Below are 17,923 nucleotides of genomic sequence, written 5' to 3'. Positions count from 1 at the left end.
AACGACAATAAACTTTATTTTTATAATTATATCACACCGCTAGTAGATGATGTATGAAGTTTCCGTATTCCTTTTAACGACTTCCAGTACTATCCAGTATTTCCGGACAAATGAAGTCGTGGACATAAAACTGCATCCTCTTCGTTACTTCCGGATAAAGTATTGCTAGTTTTAAGAAGGCCGAAAGCATAGTCGCCGTCCCTCCATACCGCTCTCTCCGGAGCGTCAAGCGCGTGTTTCTACAAAACCGTTATATAAATACATATCAAATAAAGAATCATGTTGGAAAGTCGACAAATAGGCTACGTCATGATAACGTTGAAAAAGTCTAAATAAAGAACACATTGAAAACATTTGCATTTTGGGTGCGTTTTTTATATACTTTGACTCCGTGAATTTTTTTTTTTATAATAAATATAAACAACATTTCCTACACACTGTTCTAAATTAGTCAAAACCATATACATGTAAATCTACACCTCATGAAAATTGTTTATTTATGAATTTTCATTTTTAGCATAATTTTCCGCTCACCAAAATAAACCTGACAGCTGCGTCCTCGTCTATGTGGTTCATAGTTAGTCGGCATTTATAAGTCACAAGGGCAAACGGCTGGAAAAGCAAGAGTGTTTGTTGTCCGTTCATGTGGTCATTTCATTTTATTAAAATCACTAACCAGAACAATAAGTACACTTTCTTCAAGATTATGCAAAATATTTCCAAAAGGTTTGAACCATTTCAGAATAAAATTCAAAAATCAATGAGTTAATTTGCTATTAAAAGTAACACCGAGACAATTTCTATTCAAATCATTTTCTTAAAGTTTGAATTATCCTGAATAAAATTCAGTAATATAAATCAGTGAATATATTTGCTACTAAAACTAACACCGAAACAATTTCAATTTAGCTGAAAATAATTATGTTATTAAGGAATTTACTAAAAACATTCTATTTTGCTCTCTGGGAAAACATTCTTATATTGCATGTACATGTATATTATTGGTTTTAAATATCCTACATTGCTATGAGCATAAGTATCATAACTATAGCTTTTTGTTATTATCATGATTATATTATTGTTTTTAATGTTTATGCCCCATGAGGGCCCTTGATTGTGAATTTGCGTAATTAGCAAATATAAACAGATTCCCGTAAACTTACTAGAAAGGTCAACTGTTACTATACAGACATATACATGTATATACATATAACAATATATCTACAACGTTATTGCAAACGTTTATGATTAAAATACCAAATTGTATATTAATCATCAGTTGTATATTATCTGAATTGTAATTTTCATTTCATACAACATATGCCTATTTTAGTTTGTCCATTAAAACAATTTACCAACATGTCACGGCAATCATTGGAAAAACAAGAATGAATGTTGAAGATGTTAAGGAAGGTCTTCATTAAAAAATCCCCATTAATAAACAATTCAGATAATGCCATTTAGTTTAGATAACTGAAAATGTCAGCAACGATCCTTGTTGGGTTTTCTTAAATTTCATCTAACAAATTCATGGAAGAACGATATCTTGACACAGAGTTGAAAGGAGACTGCAAACCCTCAACCTTAACGTTAAATATCTTCAGAATCTGAAGGTCCTTGTCATGAAAAACATCGAACCATTAATTAGTTGGATCTATTTGACCATTTTAACCGATTCTTATATCCAGATACCTCTGCTAATGGCATCTTATTATATGGCGTTATCACGTGACGTCTTATACATCCCTCTACTATGGCCTTCAATTTCTCTACGTCATCCTTTCTGGCACATGGATGGTACAACATGACAACAGCACCATGCTGGAAGTTAGAAAAGAATCAAACATCTGTATCTGGGTTTGAAGGCTTGCATCTTTTCATGGATTATCAAAAAGGAGAGATGAAAATGTGGTTACCTTAACGATAACGCATCACAATAAATTACAATTCGAAGGTATAATTACGTATATGTTACCTCCAATGAATGCACCCATCTTTGTGGAGGGAGGTAAAGATATTCTCCATAAACAGGCCAGAGAGGCCGATGTCGACCGCTGTTAAATGACAGACCAATGTCATTATCAATGGATAGTTATATAATATTGTTTTATCTAACGTAAGTGAAATAAGCAGGTGACAACAGGCAACATATTTGAGCGAACAAGAACAGATGTTTTCAAGAATGGAAACAAAACGTCACGGTACAGAGCCATTTGATAACAAATTCTATAAAACAATTTCAATATTGATTTAGAGATAACTTTTACCACTGGTGAATTATTTGTTCAAATAATAACTAATACTAATCAGTACAATTGTATGACCATAATTATCAAAGCAACTTTAGATTTGGAAATACTGCGTAGTTTTTAGTTTATTTATTAATTATTATTTTTAAAAAATATGAATACGTACTAGTTTCTCTGTCAAATGTTAAACCGTATCTTAGATGAGGTTAACAAAGTGTACATAAATAATTAAAGAGTACTTTAAAGAAAGAGGTGTAAATATGAACTGCTTAATTGTTCTCTTCGATAAGGAAAGGTAGCGATCATTGTTTATCATTAATTAAAGGCGATCATTGTATATCATTTCTTCAAGGCTAAAAAATGTTGTAGCATTGTAAAATGTCCACAATGGTCTTCCTCTGTATGATCCGCTATCCAAAGTATTTCATTGCTTAAATTTTAATTAGTGTAGACATGAAAATATTAGATTCAAAGATTACCAGGTTAACAAAAATTAAGTACATGTAACGAATGGATTCACCAATCAATAGATCAACTGACAGATACATTAAAGTTTATACATTGACTGCGGCTCAAATCATCAGCCTGAGGAAAATGTTGTCCTTGATCAAATAGGTCAAAATTTTTGTACGGTAAATTGAAAAAAAAATCTGAAATAATGGGAGTAGTATCATAATTTTTTTTAATTGTTTAAGGTTAATTTGAACCATTTAATATACTAATGTGTTGCAAAAAGAAGTCTTACCTTAAAGGTATTGTATCTTGGTATGTTATTGTCTCATTCATGCAGACATGTATAGGCTGAAAAACGGAATATATCATCAGAAACCAGCATGATTTCATGTAATAGGTAGGGTGACGTAATTCCGTACAAATCGATTGGTGCTATATCACGATATACATGTATGATCAAGAACTGTGTCGTATAATAGGGATTGTTTTATTTATTTATGAATGCATGTATATGATCATTTATTAAAGAATTACTATAAATTTGGTTATCAACTGAAGAAAAACTCTCACCATGTCCTCGTGGTCTGTGCAGTAGGGTCTTGCTTTTGTTGCCTGAAATGTTTGCAGAAAATAATTAACCTAGCAGCTAATAGGTGGAGTCAAATTGGCTTATTTATGAAGAAAGTTCCTACGCCTATTATCACCCCTATAAATCAGCAACCCCGTACGCAGGGCTTATGTTTCAGAGTCACGATCAAATAGCTTCTGATCACAAGCTCACACAAGGGCGGGGTATGGACCTACCGGAGCTATGGGTACGACAAGTCTGGAGGTACAGCTGTAGAGAGAGGGATCTTTTAAATTCCAGTCCACGTGAAGGTGGTTCTAGGGAGATACAATCAATATAAAGTTACAGAAAATTAAAATTAATCTGAAATTAAATTATTTTGAAATCGGTTATTTGCATTATTTTATCAAGATGAAAATTTTCACTACTTAATTTTGCAAAGGTTGCAGCATTCTAGAAGGATGTCAATCGAAAACATGTTAGGTCAATTTGTAACCCTAATGCAGTGGTAATACTTCTGTCTTTTACTAATAAACAATTACTAATTAGTCATGGACTCATTGACAATTAAAAATTGTTAATTACTAAAAGACACTTCACATAAATTAATAAACACTAATGTTTCCTTCATTTTTTATCCGATAAATGTACCATACATGTCAATTTAGATTCTATCATACAACATGCCTTGTGAATAAACAAGACAATATTGTATATATTAAACAAGTGTCACGCATTAGAGATTTCTTCTACAAACATATAACCCGGTTAGTGGGTCCTACCTTTCCGTTATCACAGAGATCGTCCGGGACCCCCATCCTGATTCCTCCATGCCGTGAGTCGTGGCTGTGAATCCCGGAATGACCACTTTCTCTGAGAGTCAGGTCCACGCTGTTCAACCAGGCGTGTAACAGAGGAAAGCACGAGAACACGACATACAATACTGCGTACAGCTTCTGTCCCATCATGTTGTAAATAGATACTGTCACCAAAAGCCAATACACTCTGTTAAATAGTTAAACAAGAAAATACACATTATTAATATTACAGTGACCTGAAATTAAAACAAAACATTTAAATGTCCCGATCTGCGAGTCTTCCAATAAGGTAACTTATTGATCTTATATTGGTTTAGATATACTACACCTGATTGGATATTGATTTTATCCAATTAGCGTTTATGTTTCGAATATACGAAACAAAAAAGAAGATAGAAAATCCCTCCGCCCAAAGAAATTGAAAAAAAAAATGCCGTACCGTTCTAATGGTTTTTTGTATCTGCAAGTTTCAGATCCATATGGTGGCGGTGGCCATGTTGTCGTTTGCTACACTGATGACAACGTAAAAGGAAGATATAATCGATTGAATTGCCGCACTCTGCACACTTGACGCATCTGTCAGCTAATTATCGAATTGCAAAGATTGTCCATGAAATGGCATCATACACGGCGCGAGCTACCGTATGATAATTGGAACACGCGGGAAATAGAGAATAGGATGCTGATCAGACAAAATTCAATTACCAGTACGTTCAAAGACAAAGGTTACACATCATAGGTCTCTTTCCAGAGAATAAATCAGTAAGAGGATACGGATATGGTCTGATTTAAAGGAAGCACTAAATGTTGACATTTTCTTAATGCAAGTGCAGTTTTTAAACTGCTGCACTGTGTTTCAGTTTTCTTTTTTCTTTAACTCTCACTTTGCAAATTTTACAATTGGAAACTTAGTTAAATATACTGTAAACACGATTTATAGAATATGAATGTGATGGGTTTTTATTCATTGTTTTGTAACTTCTCTCCCTATTACATTGAATCACAATTTTCATTTTATCCCTAATCAGGTATTGAGATTTTTATTGGCTATTTGCTTTAGTGACTAACTTTGATCTTAGAGCGATGGGGCTTGCCATTACTGTTCAATGTCAAATCAAATTCTCTATGCTTTTGCAAAGGACATATAGAACATGCACCCAAGAAAATGGCAAGGGTCGTCCAAGCTGAAATAATTAAGAAATTATTTGGGACCACACAATCATCTCGTTGTAAGCAGTACCTATTTATATCCGAGCTCGGTATACCCGGAGGCCACTGTAGTTAAGAATGTAGGGAAGTGGATGAGATTAAGTACTAGTACATTTTTTGACTGAGTTGTCCAGGTGCAACATACTTCTCTCATTCCATCCGCAATGTTTACTTGTAAATGAATATTTTCATTTTAGAATGAATATAAAAGATATACAGATACTTAAACACACACATCATTTATTTATCAAGATCAATCCAACCTTCATGACAATCTTAACACTTACAAACATTATTGGTGATTGGAGAGGTTTTATCTTCATGCTCAACCAGATATTAAGTCCATTTCGAGACCAACATTTGTATGCGGATATGATTGTCTTTGTGGCAGATAAGTTACAGTTAATTATTTTCAAGGATATTGGGCAAATGTTGAAAACAGGAATCATAAGTGAAATTAAAGATATTCTTATCAAACAAATGCTAAATGACTACGTGCAAGCAAGAAAATGTCAATATTGCTAAAATAACAAATATCAATTATTGTGCTAGATTTTCCTCTTTGGGATTTTGAATATTTTTACAGTATTTTTCTCTACTTTGGACAAGGTCATATGCTGTTGGGTGACCAAAACTCGATCCCCGCCCGGACTGACGCACAGCTTGTGGGGGTTGGAAATGCCGTCAATTATAATGGCTCCGATTATCTGTCCCACAGTGGACATTTCCAAAACGTTGTGAGACCGATTCCCCGCCACAAAGAGACGCGTCCCATGAACAGCGACTCCTCGTGGTCCTTTTAGGTGGTGATACCTGATTTCCCATCGCTTTTCTCCCTTCAGTGTCAGTGATAGTACCGACTTCTTGTACCTATCTGTAACAAACAGGTTGCTGCCGTCTTTGTCAACTGTGATGTAATCAGGAAAGAAAAATAAGTCCTGTCCAAACTGATCTCGTGTGAAAACCTTCAATTCTCGTCCATCGCGAGACATGATTTTTACAGATGGCGGTGAAGTATAGCACGAAATGGCAAAAAGATCTTGAGTGCACCCGATTCCAAAACATTTCGCCCCAGTTTGAAATCCCCCAACGATTGAGAACTCGGTATCTTTGACTGAGAAGAGTAAAACCTTTTTCTCTTTTGGGAGAGTGACGGCCACATCGGTTCCACTACAACTGGCGATGTCATAAGGTCTCACTGAGAGGACTTTCTCAGTTATCCACTTGTACTGATGATCAAAGAGCTTCAGCTTTCTGTGAACTTGGTCGACAAGGACTATTCGACCATTTCCTATAAACACGGCTCCCGTCAGAGAGCAGTTCTCTCGGTCGTTTGGTGTTTGTCCACGAAAGGTGCTTTCAAGAGTAGCAAGGCGAACACTTGGAGGTCTCGGTTTCCAAGTACTCGGGGTAAATACATGCACAGCTTTCTGTAGTGTGGAGATTGATGTACTTGATATTGGGGTAGATACGAGCCCGATTTTCTTTTGAGTGGGAATAGCTGTGCTCGAGATTGGAGGCAACACAGAATTCTTAAAATCTTTTAGCTCTTCAAAGGGGTTTTCATTTTGCTTCATATCATCCTCCTTCTCAATTGTTGGATGATGGTGGTCTTCTGAATCTTCTCTTACCTCAGTTATTAAAACAGTGTCGGCTCGTACGGCATACGAAGGCGGAATAAGAATGCTCTGTCTAGTCACGGCAAAGCTCCCCAGTTCCTTCAGCTGGTTTAATAATGATGGAAGATTTTTGTCTGGTTTGAAATCGACGTAGACATCTTTTAGGTTGTTTGAAATGTTCTTCAACGATTTTTCGCTTAAGCGAGTCTCTTTCTTTATTTTGGCGATGCACGACAACAAGTCGTTTTCCGTGCCATGTTTCATAGCGTTTTTCAAAAGTGCGCTGGAGTTTCGTGTTGTACTAATGATACCTTGGCATGTCTCTTTCTCTGACTGCAAGATTTCCATTTCTGCTGTTTTCATTTCTTCCAATTCTTCTAGTATGCGGGTCTCTTGAGCATCCAAAACATCGTTAATTTGCTTTCTGATGTTAGCTATTTGATTCTTCACATGTTTGGCCGTGTCTTCAAGTGCATCTACGCAGTGTTTGCGGTTATCCATGATTCGGACCGACCAGTCTGTCTGGTGCTTCAAATTTTCAATAAGTGTGTTGGTTTCCTCTTTGCATGCGGTAGCTGCCTCGTGGCATGTTTTTACACTTGAGCAATGTCTGTGGCTAGCTGTTACACATGTATCGCACAAAACCACTCCATGGTCGTCACAATAAAAATCAAGAAACCTTCCTTCGTGATCTGGACACAGAGCGTGAATCGAGGTACTCTTGAAGGGTAGATGTTTGATGTTTTCTATTTCAAAGGAATGATGAGACTGGGTAAACTTCATACTGCTGTGGACTTGATTGCATTCCTCGCACAGGGATTCGTCGCAATCGTCACACCAATAGCGGGCGAGGGACTTCCGGTTCCGGTGAAGACACGTGTCGCATCGCCTGTCTTCTGCGCGTAACTTTGCAGCATTAAGTAATCCATTTAGAAAATTGTTGGCTGGTAATACATTCGCCCATGATTCGGTCGGGACGTGCCCTGGACCCTCATTAGTGCGTTTACAAACGGGACAAGTAAACGATTTAGGCGGTCTTTGGTCATTCGTACTCTGAATAATGTGTTCTGAAATGCAGTCATGACAGAACGAATGGAGGCAAGAGAGTGTGCGCGGGTCGCTGAAATCCTCAGAACATATCGGGCACACTAGGAACTCCTCAGCAATGTCGCTGAGATCGGCGATACTTCCTGCCAGACTTCTATGGGTCAAACGAGAAGTCATCTGCAAAACAAGGAGACTCACAGAAAACAGGCAAGGAAGCGAGTGAAATCTTAATTATGGAATAAAATATGTATACAAATTTAAGAATGCATTGAAACTTTACCTTTCGAATGAAGTCAGTTTTTACTGCTAGTTTCTCGTTGTTTTTCCATTGCTATGTCGAAATCAAGAGGACAACTGTAGGATAAGAGCTGTAAATTTCGACACTTTGACAATGGACTCGCCTGTCTGCAACGTTGCGTTTTACCGAGCTCGTTTCTGTTTATCTATGTAATTTCTTTTTTCTTTTAAACAGACATAGATCTTCACCTCATTGCTTTTTGATAACGTTCATTAGTAAAAAAAAATCAACTTTAACTCTCAATACATTATGCTAAATTTTTTTCTTTTTTTATAATCATAATTAATAAATTTAATTAATTTGGGGGTTTTCTGTACATGGATCAATTACAGATACAATCAATAATACATGATTTTTAGGAATTGTTCTATAATGAATGGTTCTTTTTATCAAGTATCAATAACACAAATTAATTTGTTTTAAAATCGTAAGAAAGATGTGACCGAGAACATTATCTTTAAGTAGGTTTTGTTTGTGAACGCAAATTGAAAGAAGACGTTCAATGACTTGTCGCATAAATTTACTTTAGATTTACAAAAGAATTCTTAACTCTGGAAATCGTTATATGCAATCTATGCTTATACAAGCAACTTTATAAAAGTTTTGAATAACCGTCTCGGATCCTTTAAAATATAATAGAGGATCACACTAAATGCTATTGACCTTGATTTTAGTGTAATTATAAAACAATTAAAATTTCTGGTTCCATTTTTATCCAGATTTTGACCTTCACAGCTGGAACCCTCGATATTCCTAAGTGCATCTTAATGATTTCAATTTTAAACATCTGGGTCCCGAACAATCCCTATTCATTTTACAGTTGTATGTATCCGGAGTTTCCCGAACGCTGGATAAAAACCACCATCTAATGAGAAAAGAGGTCAATTAGAGGGAGAGCAGAGACGTCACTTGACCAAATTATCACGTTACATGTGCATAAATTTCATGATCAATGTAAGGGATGTATTTTCAATAGTTGATATATATATATATATATATATATATATATATAACGAACAATATGAATTCAATAACAGGTGGAAATTGTTCAGCAATATGTCGATATGCGGCATGGCATATTGTCTGTAGACTGTTTTGAACTACATTTGTATATTTTTTTGGTTTTACCGAAGAAAACTATTATGACCAAATTACCTGATCAAGTCCTTGTTGCATATTTTGCACAGGTTTGGTAAACTACAGATAATAAAATAAACTAAATAATAAAAGATACCACGGACCGGTTTCTTTTCTGCGTTTGGGCAACGAGGTTCGTCATATAAATTAAGATTGTTTGGACTGTGTTAGATGGCACGTGAAGGAAACCAGTACAGGGGACGGTCCAGTGATATATGACATTTAATGAGGACTAGGGACCAGTATCAGATGGCTTTAGTAGGGGTCAATACTTGGTACCAAAACCAAAACCAGATGATGCTCGATGAGGATCAGTGCTAAAGACCAGTACCAGACGACACGTAATGGGACCAATACAATGGACGTCCAGAACCAGACGACAAGTGATGGGGATCAGAAATAGGGATCAGTATCAGATGGCTGTTGTTGGGGTCACTACTAGGGACCAAAACCAGATGATGCGTGGTGAGGATCAGTAATAAAGATCAGTACCAGATGGCACGTAATGGGACCAATAATATTAGGGACCAGTATATCAGATGCTTGTATAGGGACAGCACTACAGTGTATAGACCAGGATCATATGACACGTAATTTGGACCGATACCTAGGGTCTGAAAACACGTGATGGTGACCATTGCCTGGCATTATAGATATCACGTGACATTACTAGTAAATTGCTCTTCCTTTCTATCTTTCTTCCTGGTTATCTATTTTATCATTGCATCAAACCACAGACAGGACCCTATCCATCTGTGGTTGACAGGATGCTTTGTTATATCCCTGGATTACAACTCTACACTAATACATATTAAAAACGAACAATGAACAAAGCGTTGTTTTACATAATAATCAAGAATGCCTGAAGTGTTTGACGCATTCTATAAAGAAACACTTCCTATGCACTGTATTAATTGTTTTCATAAAAGTGAAATTAAAGAATAATAAAGAAGTATTTATTGTTAAAGACTAAAGAACGGGTCATCCATCCTTTGTTTGTTTTGGTTTTTTTTTTATTTCATTTTCATAAAGGTCTGACTTTGAAAGCACGGTCTTCTTTTACATGCAGTGAGCTGTAATGGTTAACGTCCGAAAACACCAGTCAGAGACAGTACGTACACCCGGAAGGGGGAGGCTAAAGGTTACTCTTACCGCCATATATAATCTTTGGAATGTCCGTGAATTGAAATAGATCTCTGAAGTGGCGGGAACGAAGTGACTTTCCCACTATATCGAGTCATTAACGTCATTTAAATGTTAAAGTCCTGTCCTAGTTTACCCCAGTAAGGCTCTTGTTTATCGTTTTATACATGTTAATATACTTCCTTCTCTAAGTCAGTGATTAGACGTTCTTCGAAGGGAAGAGCCAAAAGGATTGACATGTCGACGGCGAGGTATAGCGATTCGTTCTGGGTAAGACGATTTTTCATGTTTTTCCTCTTTAAGAATAGCATTTAAAAAATCATTTATATTACATAATAGGCTTGTGATTGCAGAGAGTCGTTAACAGGTTGAAGTACATTGAATCGATCTTATTAAGAGACACACGACTGGTATTAAAAGTACTGTGTCAGTTTAGAATAGCACGGACCGAACTTCCCGGCTATAATTTTTCATAATTAGTCATCATTAAAAAATTCATAAAATCCGTGTCCTGGATAAATAATAAACTAATTGTACGAAATTGTTTGCGACCACTTAAGATTAAGTTACACATTTTCATATTAATTCTGTCACATGATAGGATTCGGACATCAACGGTTCCCGGGGGTACGACGAACTGAAGACCAGGATCAGAGAGGGGAAAAAACTATCGAACGAAATAGAGAACTACTTCAGACAGAGGTAAACAGTGAACCCTATCCACAGGTGTCTGTGTCACTATCCATTCATTCCCGTCTGTGACAAAGCGGCGGTGTCTGATTTCGCTGCCCTAGCTCTGTCTGTTTTCACTTTATTTGTTTACCTCAAATATATCGCCAAACAAGAAAGTTCATAGCTGTTCTTTACCACGAAAGGACGGTGTGGTTTATATCGTTGAATAAATCTCGGTTTTTACTTTTACAATATTATTCGAGTTTATTTGATACGTAAAGATTTGATAATAATCATATGTATAATATTTTTTTTACGAAAGAAATTCTTTATCATTGATCGGTTTCGATCTTTAATCAATGATTTATCTAAGTTTGGAGTTATCGACTTGCACCAAGGCAGTACTAATTCGAGTTTGTTTTCCACGTACTGAGAACCATTTTCTCTCAGGCTCGACAATTGCCTAGATCTTTAAGCGGTGCTGGTACTTTTCCAGCGATTGTTTTTATTTGTGTTTTCCCGCATCCTTGTTTGGCCATTTGTTATCAAGTGTGATCATTTCCTTTTACGGCGTCAATGAAATTTCCCAAAAATAAATAAATGAACAAAAATTAAAATTGTAAACGTTGCAAATTATCGCGACGTATAGGGGCAACAATAGATAGTTTATTGTTTGTGTGTAGGATATCTTTATATTTTAAAATGATGTTTATATTTATTATTTGCACAGGGCGAAAATTGAGAGAGATTACGCTAAAGACTTGCAAAAGCTAGTGGACAATTGTAAACATAAGAATGAATTAGGGTAAGAATAAGATATTCAATTTTCGATAAAATTTACATGCAATATTTCCGAAGTGTATAAAGTCAATGGTAAACATTTCAAAACTTTTCTGGAATTTGACAAATGCATAGATAATAAGAGATCTAATTAGAATAGTCTTTTTATGATAAGGCAGTCTTACAGTGTGTTGTAATTCTTTATATTGAGTAATTTGACCAATTTTCGAAACAGTCGGTATAACCTTCAAAGTAATAGTTTATCTTTAAAAAAAAAATTAAAAAATCTGGGTTCATAAAGGAACAAAATATTTTCTGAAATGGCTAGTACTGGGTAAAGTACTGTATCACAAAGAAATTTTTATTAATCATCATTGGCATAGGGATACGATGAAATGATGCGTAATTGTTGAATTGGACACACTCGTGTGTTACAGATCTCTGGAGAAAGCGTGGAGGGACGTGAAGACGGACACATCAAGAATCGCCCAGACCCACGATACAGCGGGGGCAGACTTTGATAAACTGGCCCAAGAAATGTCTTCTTTTACCGATGAACAAAAGCGTCAATCGAAAGCTGTAAGCCGCATTCCTCCCTCAGTACACACAGCTCTTAAAACTAACAAATTAAAATGAAACGTATCTGTGATACCTAAATATTAATGTCATGGCTGCTGCCAGTCCAAAATAGAAGATAAAACAGAAAAAATTGTTTATGCAAGTAAATTCCCGTTTTTCTGAATACATGCACACTAATTCGTGTTTTATCTTTTAGGCGGAAGATGCAGTTCAGAAACTTCACAGCAACTTAAAATCATCATACAGCAAATTTACAAGTGTAAGTATCTTTGCTGTTGCAAATCTCAGGACTCAACGAGCAAATTTTTTATTTATGTTCAATTATTTAGTTCAAAAGAAAATTGGGAATTTCAAAATTCTTATAAAATTTAACTACCTCTGTTTTTAAGATCAGGTTTTCTTTCTGTCATTTCTGAAATACGTATGTTAAAACTTCATAAGTGCAATGAATGAAAGACTAATATTTATAATATGACATAAAAACATTGAATATACATCGATTCTCTGATTCCAATGTTATTTTTTTTTTATTTTATAGCAAGAAAAGACCTTCCACCAGAAAGGTGAACACCACGACGAATTACAAAACTCACTCAAGTTCATGGAAAACACTCGCAATACCGTAGTACCTAAGGAACTAGAGAAGGTTTGTTTATCTTAGTATGGATATTTTTCTATGTTTCTAGGGAACAAAATGTGGCAGTGTCATGTACAAATGTATATGTACTATAGATATGAATCGCGTCTTCACTTCTTGTTTTCCGCCTTTTTGATTGGAAAACGGAAGCTTTATATATCAGCTTGCTGTCTGTTTTAAAAATTGAAATGATTAAGAGACGAAAGAGGTCACCCAAATGCTTTCTTAAGGTGGTCAGGAAACTTGACAACGTTGGCTCGTATATTTGTGTGACTTGTGTCTGATAAGGGTCATAATGTTATGAGAACATTTCTTCATATATTAATCTTTCACCAAACTCCGGGAAAGGTCATAGATTCACTCAAAATCGACATGTTCTAGAATCTCTCGTGATATACGATCTCTGCACTCGTTTTCCGTTCCAACAACCTGAGAGTGTTTGTTGTAACCTTTGTAATTAACAATAACGAATTTTTGACAATTGTTGAATTCCAAACACAATTTTTTTTACAAGTGTTGAATTCCAAACACAAATGTTTAGATCAGGTAGATAAATGGGCCACACAATGGTTTAATTTAGTTTTATATCGGAAACTTCAGAAAACTTGTGGACATTATAGCCAGCATCGTCGTCTGTACCACCATTTCTTTTTTGTTATTAGCTGCGAGCAAAAGAGTCCAAAGCAAAAGATGATCTTGAGAAAAACGGTAAGTTATTTTCATACATTTCTTTTAAAAACATCCAAAACATCATCAGGTTTTAATCTCTTTATTAAATTGTGAGAAAAGCAATTAATACATCAGATTTAAATGCTATTGTTGAAAGAGGTAACACATAAGAACTTTTTCAATTCCAGAAAATTCCTACAAAAATCTCCACGAGGAGGTCACCAAAAGTAAAGCAGCATATGAAAGCGAGATGACCAAAATGTGCGAGGTACTCAATAAAACTACCGGTTCTATGATCAGACTTTCCCTACCAAAGACTGGCTAAATCATTAGTCTTTCCCCACCACCTGTGACTATTATTTACCCTTACAGCTCTCACTTTATGAAAATTTAATTGGATTTTTATTTTTTTTAACTTCATTTGGGCTTATTATTGGCATTTTAAAGCTTGGTAATATATGCTTTTTAATTTGAACGTGTAGCTTATCCTAAGCCATCCCTTAGCTTATCCTTTGCCCTCCCGAAACGGCGTCATTTCATTCGTGTAAATGCGGCTTTCCGCAACTTACATCCTACATTGCAATACCGTATACAGGGAAATATTCGTTCCCGTTTTATTTTCACCCCTTAAATTTCGCCCTCTTTGTCAACGAGCAAAGTTAAGACTGAGCTAGTTCCATTTCTTGAATTATTTTTTAACACAATTGTGTCTGGCAAATTCAAGACGGAACGAAATCGTTTGCAAGTGTAATAAGGAGAAATTAACATGGAGCGAAAATAACCATGCATACAGTGCTGTACCCGCTTACGCTAGTTTGGTTCTAAAGTGTTTACAAAATCAATATTTTATCATGCATGTTATTAAATTTTAGATCGTCACAAAACAGAAAATCGCGTCATCAGATTATTATCATAATGTAATGTACTTAAAGTTAAGTAGCACACATCTAAGTCAATACATGCATCAGGATGCATCAGGAAGTTTACTTTCCCAGAAAAGATCGATATTATAATCATTGTACATGTGATTTTAGATACATGTACTATCAGATAAAAACAAAGTAAAGAAATGATTAGTTTTTTTGTTGACCCTCGAAAGCAAATTATAGAAAAAAAAATTAAATAAATAAGAGAATGTTTTATATAACAAGACCGGAAAGAGGAGGAGGAAAATACTTGCTATGAAAGGGGGAAGAATTGGCAAACAGGAAGTCTTTTCCAGAGGAATGGCTTTAAATTGTGTCTTGGACTTCTCCAAGAAAAGCTTATTTATACATTCAGCCTTCACCGGGCTCACTACACCTGTTAACATTGGAACATACTGATTACAGTTAAATGGACACGTTATTACTTTAGTGCACAAATCCATCTCGCTTTCATTTACAGTTGTTCCAGACTTTGGACGAAAAACGAATAGACCACACAAGAGACAATTTATGGAAATGCACAAACTTAGAATCCCGGATATGTGTGGAGCAAGACGAGGTTGGCTTCTTTCTTCCATTTTGTTTCTTTTCGTTTTATAGTATTTTCAGGGTACATTCACAAAAAACAAAAAACAATATTTATTTTTTGCATTAGCGTTCTTGCATAACAGAAAGTCGCTCCCACACAATCTGCAATATTCAACATCAATCATATCTGATAACTTCTGAAGTTTTCATTTGACAGGCAGCTTGCTATATCAGCTCAAGAGCACATTACCATTATACCTGTATACGCAATAAGAACCTTATCAAGTATTGATTACCCTACCATACACTTTAAACTTTTAAGTTGCTTGTTTATTAGGCAAAAGTTCTGCGTCAAATAGTAAAATAAACTTTATTCGCCTTTATTCGAGGAAGACCAACTTCTATTTGCCAACATTACGCGTTTATAAATTTGCAAAGTTACTGTAAATCAACTTTTTTTATCGTGTGAGAAATATCCGCGAGATTCGCGAGGGTCTCGTCGTCACAAATATTTCTAACCGCAAACCAGTCTTTGTCATGCGATTTTTAAACACACGGGTCTAGATAAGGCTTGGTCACGAACTATAGTCGTCGCGAATCAGTTTATCGGTTGTATATCGCGAAAAAAGTCGTCGCGAATAACAGTTGGTTTACAGTAACTGTTCATACCTACAAAATTGAACTTAATTGGTTTTTGTATAAATGCACATTAAACACGTCTGAAATACTCATTTACATGTTTGGCGATTTTCCTTGACCTTGCATAGATTCATTTACATTATATTATTAAGTCACTTGTCCAATTCTTTCTTCTTTTTTTAACATAACTCTTTTACCTACATATGTTAGTTTCCTTGTATATGTGTGTTCCTTTTATTAACTTTTTACAGTTCTTTCACCTGGATTTACTTTCGTTTTTCTTGTTTTGCGGTTTTTTGTGGGGTATTTTTGTGTGTTTTCTATTTGTCTTCAACGTTTGTTTGATACAATTATTCCTTTACAGTATGCTGAGAAGATGCGGCAGAATATAGAGCCATGTGATATAGATGGAGATATACAACTCTATATAAAATATCATAAAACAGGCTCAGAAAAACCGCGTAAGTATCGGAAAAGTCCGGTGAAGGGCAAATCAATCGTCAAGTATAGCATAAGTAGAATTACATTCATGTATTAAATGGGTCATTTATGTACTTTGCAAGCTACTTCAAGGTCGCCTAAGCCGTTAGGAAAGGGTCGATAGTTAGTGTTTTTGGTTCATAGCATACATGTACCAATGTAACCAGGAAGTAACCAGGAAGTACAAGCGTTCATAGATGACACATACATAAACTCAAGTCAAATGTTAAAACTAAAATTGATAACTTCGTAACAAAACTATACAGGTTGAACTGTACGTCACAATTTCCGGATCCATAAGAACGTTGATTAAATAAGATACGTCACAAACCACGGGTTTGAGTCCACGATTGATGTGGATCACCTGTGGGTTATCGACGTGGATTATCCTCTATAGACTTTAGTAAGATTGGGTTCTATGGGAGGTGTTGATTTTGTCCCGATACAGCACGTAATCTTATATCTCAAATAAAGTCTTGTGATTTGATATTTGCAGCTAACGTGGCCTATAAGCCGTGCCGTGGAAGGGCCCTCAAAGTCCAAGTAGACAAGGGAGATCACCTATACTCGGAGGTCACGCTACACTGACAGGTAATGATCAACCGTAACTATTCACTGACAGGTAATGATCAACCGAAACTATTCATCTAAACGTCGTTTGATTCTAGCATCTAAAGTATCCAAAACAATTTTTCTTATATACAATTCATCTATAAGATTCACAGAAATATATATATTTTTTTGTATTTTTCTCTTCAACAGGGACACTGAAGTTACTTTGTAAAAAAGAAACCAGTATTAGTTACAAATTGATGGAATACAATCTATTTTCTGTATGATGTAGAAAAATGAAATTTGGAATATTAGAAGATGTTGAATAGTAACTAGAACATAATGACTTGAGTATTACTACGTCCATTCTTGTACATCTTTGTGGCAACCCCATCTGTTCTTTTTTTTAAGGATCTAATTTTTGTTTTATTGCTTTAAGTTTATAAAATTCTATCATGCTGCATTATTTCTCTATCATGTCATGATGTGCCATACGACCCTCTGTGACTTTTAAACATGCATGGTGTATCACCTACATTTTTCAAAAAGGTCAATCGGGTCTCTTATCATCTGTCAGCAGCCAAAGATCCACTGTACCTGGATGTAGAGACTGCATTCATTGTAACATAAAGGTTTTTAACTGATTCAAAACACAATAATGAATGTAAAAACACTGAGAATTCAAAATAAACATGTGTAGTTAAAAGATTGCCAAGTTGATACATTATTGTATGTTTTTCATTTTTACACTTTTGTAGTAAAATATTAAACATTAGCTTGACTAAATCAACGATATGTACATGTATATAGCTGTTATTTAATTAATTTTACATATTGGATAATAATGAACATATCCTTGTTTCTGTTACATTTTTCATATGTGGTTGTTTTACATATTGTTCATAAATAAATATTTTTTT

At 35.3% G+C, this 17,923-nt stretch overlaps 2 protein-coding genes and 1 pseudogene across 2 annotated transcripts; 1 reads left to right on the top strand and 2 right to left on the bottom strand.

The window, feature by feature from the left end:
• On the bottom strand, positions 1-4,685 carry LOC128188095 (uncharacterized). The gene is made up of 9 exons (XM_052858910.1): positions 4,528-4,685; positions 4,053-4,275; positions 3,507-3,587; positions 3,273-3,314; positions 2,995-3,050; positions 1,976-2,054; positions 1,693-1,821; positions 535-612; positions 1-239 (listed from the first exon to the last, which is right to left on the bottom strand). Exons 2-9 carry the CDS (start codon positions 4,236-4,238, stop codon positions 90-92), a joined length of 801 nt encoding a protein of 266 aa, XP_052714870.1. The 5' UTR covers positions 4,239-4,275; positions 4,528-4,685; the 3' UTR covers positions 1-89.
• An 837-nt stretch (positions 4,686-5,522) lies between these two features.
• LOC128188093 (uncharacterized) lies at positions 5,523-8,347 on the bottom strand. The gene is made up of 2 exons (XM_052858906.1): positions 8,244-8,347; positions 5,523-8,140 (listed from the first exon to the last, which is right to left on the bottom strand). The coding sequence occupies exon 2, from the start codon at positions 8,138-8,140 to the stop codon at positions 5,846-5,848; it is 2,295 nt and encodes a 764-aa protein (XP_052714866.1). The 5' UTR covers positions 8,244-8,347; the 3' UTR covers positions 5,523-5,845.
• A 2,346-nt stretch (positions 8,348-10,693) lies between these two features.
• LOC128190220 (proline-serine-threonine phosphatase-interacting protein 2-like) lies at positions 10,694-17,678 on the top strand (annotated as a pseudogene).
• Positions 17,679-17,923: the final 245 nt, after the last annotated feature.

This window comes from Crassostrea angulata, chromosome 6 (assembly GCF_025612915.1).
Source record: "Crassostrea angulata isolate pt1a10 chromosome 6, ASM2561291v2, whole genome shotgun sequence".
Classification (NCBI taxonomy): domain Eukaryota; kingdom Metazoa; phylum Mollusca; class Bivalvia; order Ostreida; family Ostreidae; genus Magallana; species Magallana angulata.
This window is presented reverse-complemented; position numbering and strand designations above follow the sequence as displayed.

Coding starts and splice junctions, on each gene's coding strand:
- LOC128188095 (XM_052858910.1), bottom strand. CDS start 4,238: ATGATGGGACAGAAGCTGTACGCAGTATTGTATGTCGTGTTCTCGTGC. Junction 3,315..3,506: donor TTGTCGTACCCATAGCTCCG/GTAGGTCCATAC, acceptor CAAACATTTCAG/GCAACAAAAGCAAGACCCTA. Junction 613..1,692: donor ATAAGATGCCATTAGCAGAG/GTATCTGGATAT, acceptor TTGCTTTTCCAG/CCGTTTGCCCTTGTGACTTA.
- LOC128188093 (XM_052858906.1), bottom strand. CDS start 8,140: ATGACTTCTCGTTTGACCCATAGAAGTCTGGCAGGAAGTATCGCCGAT.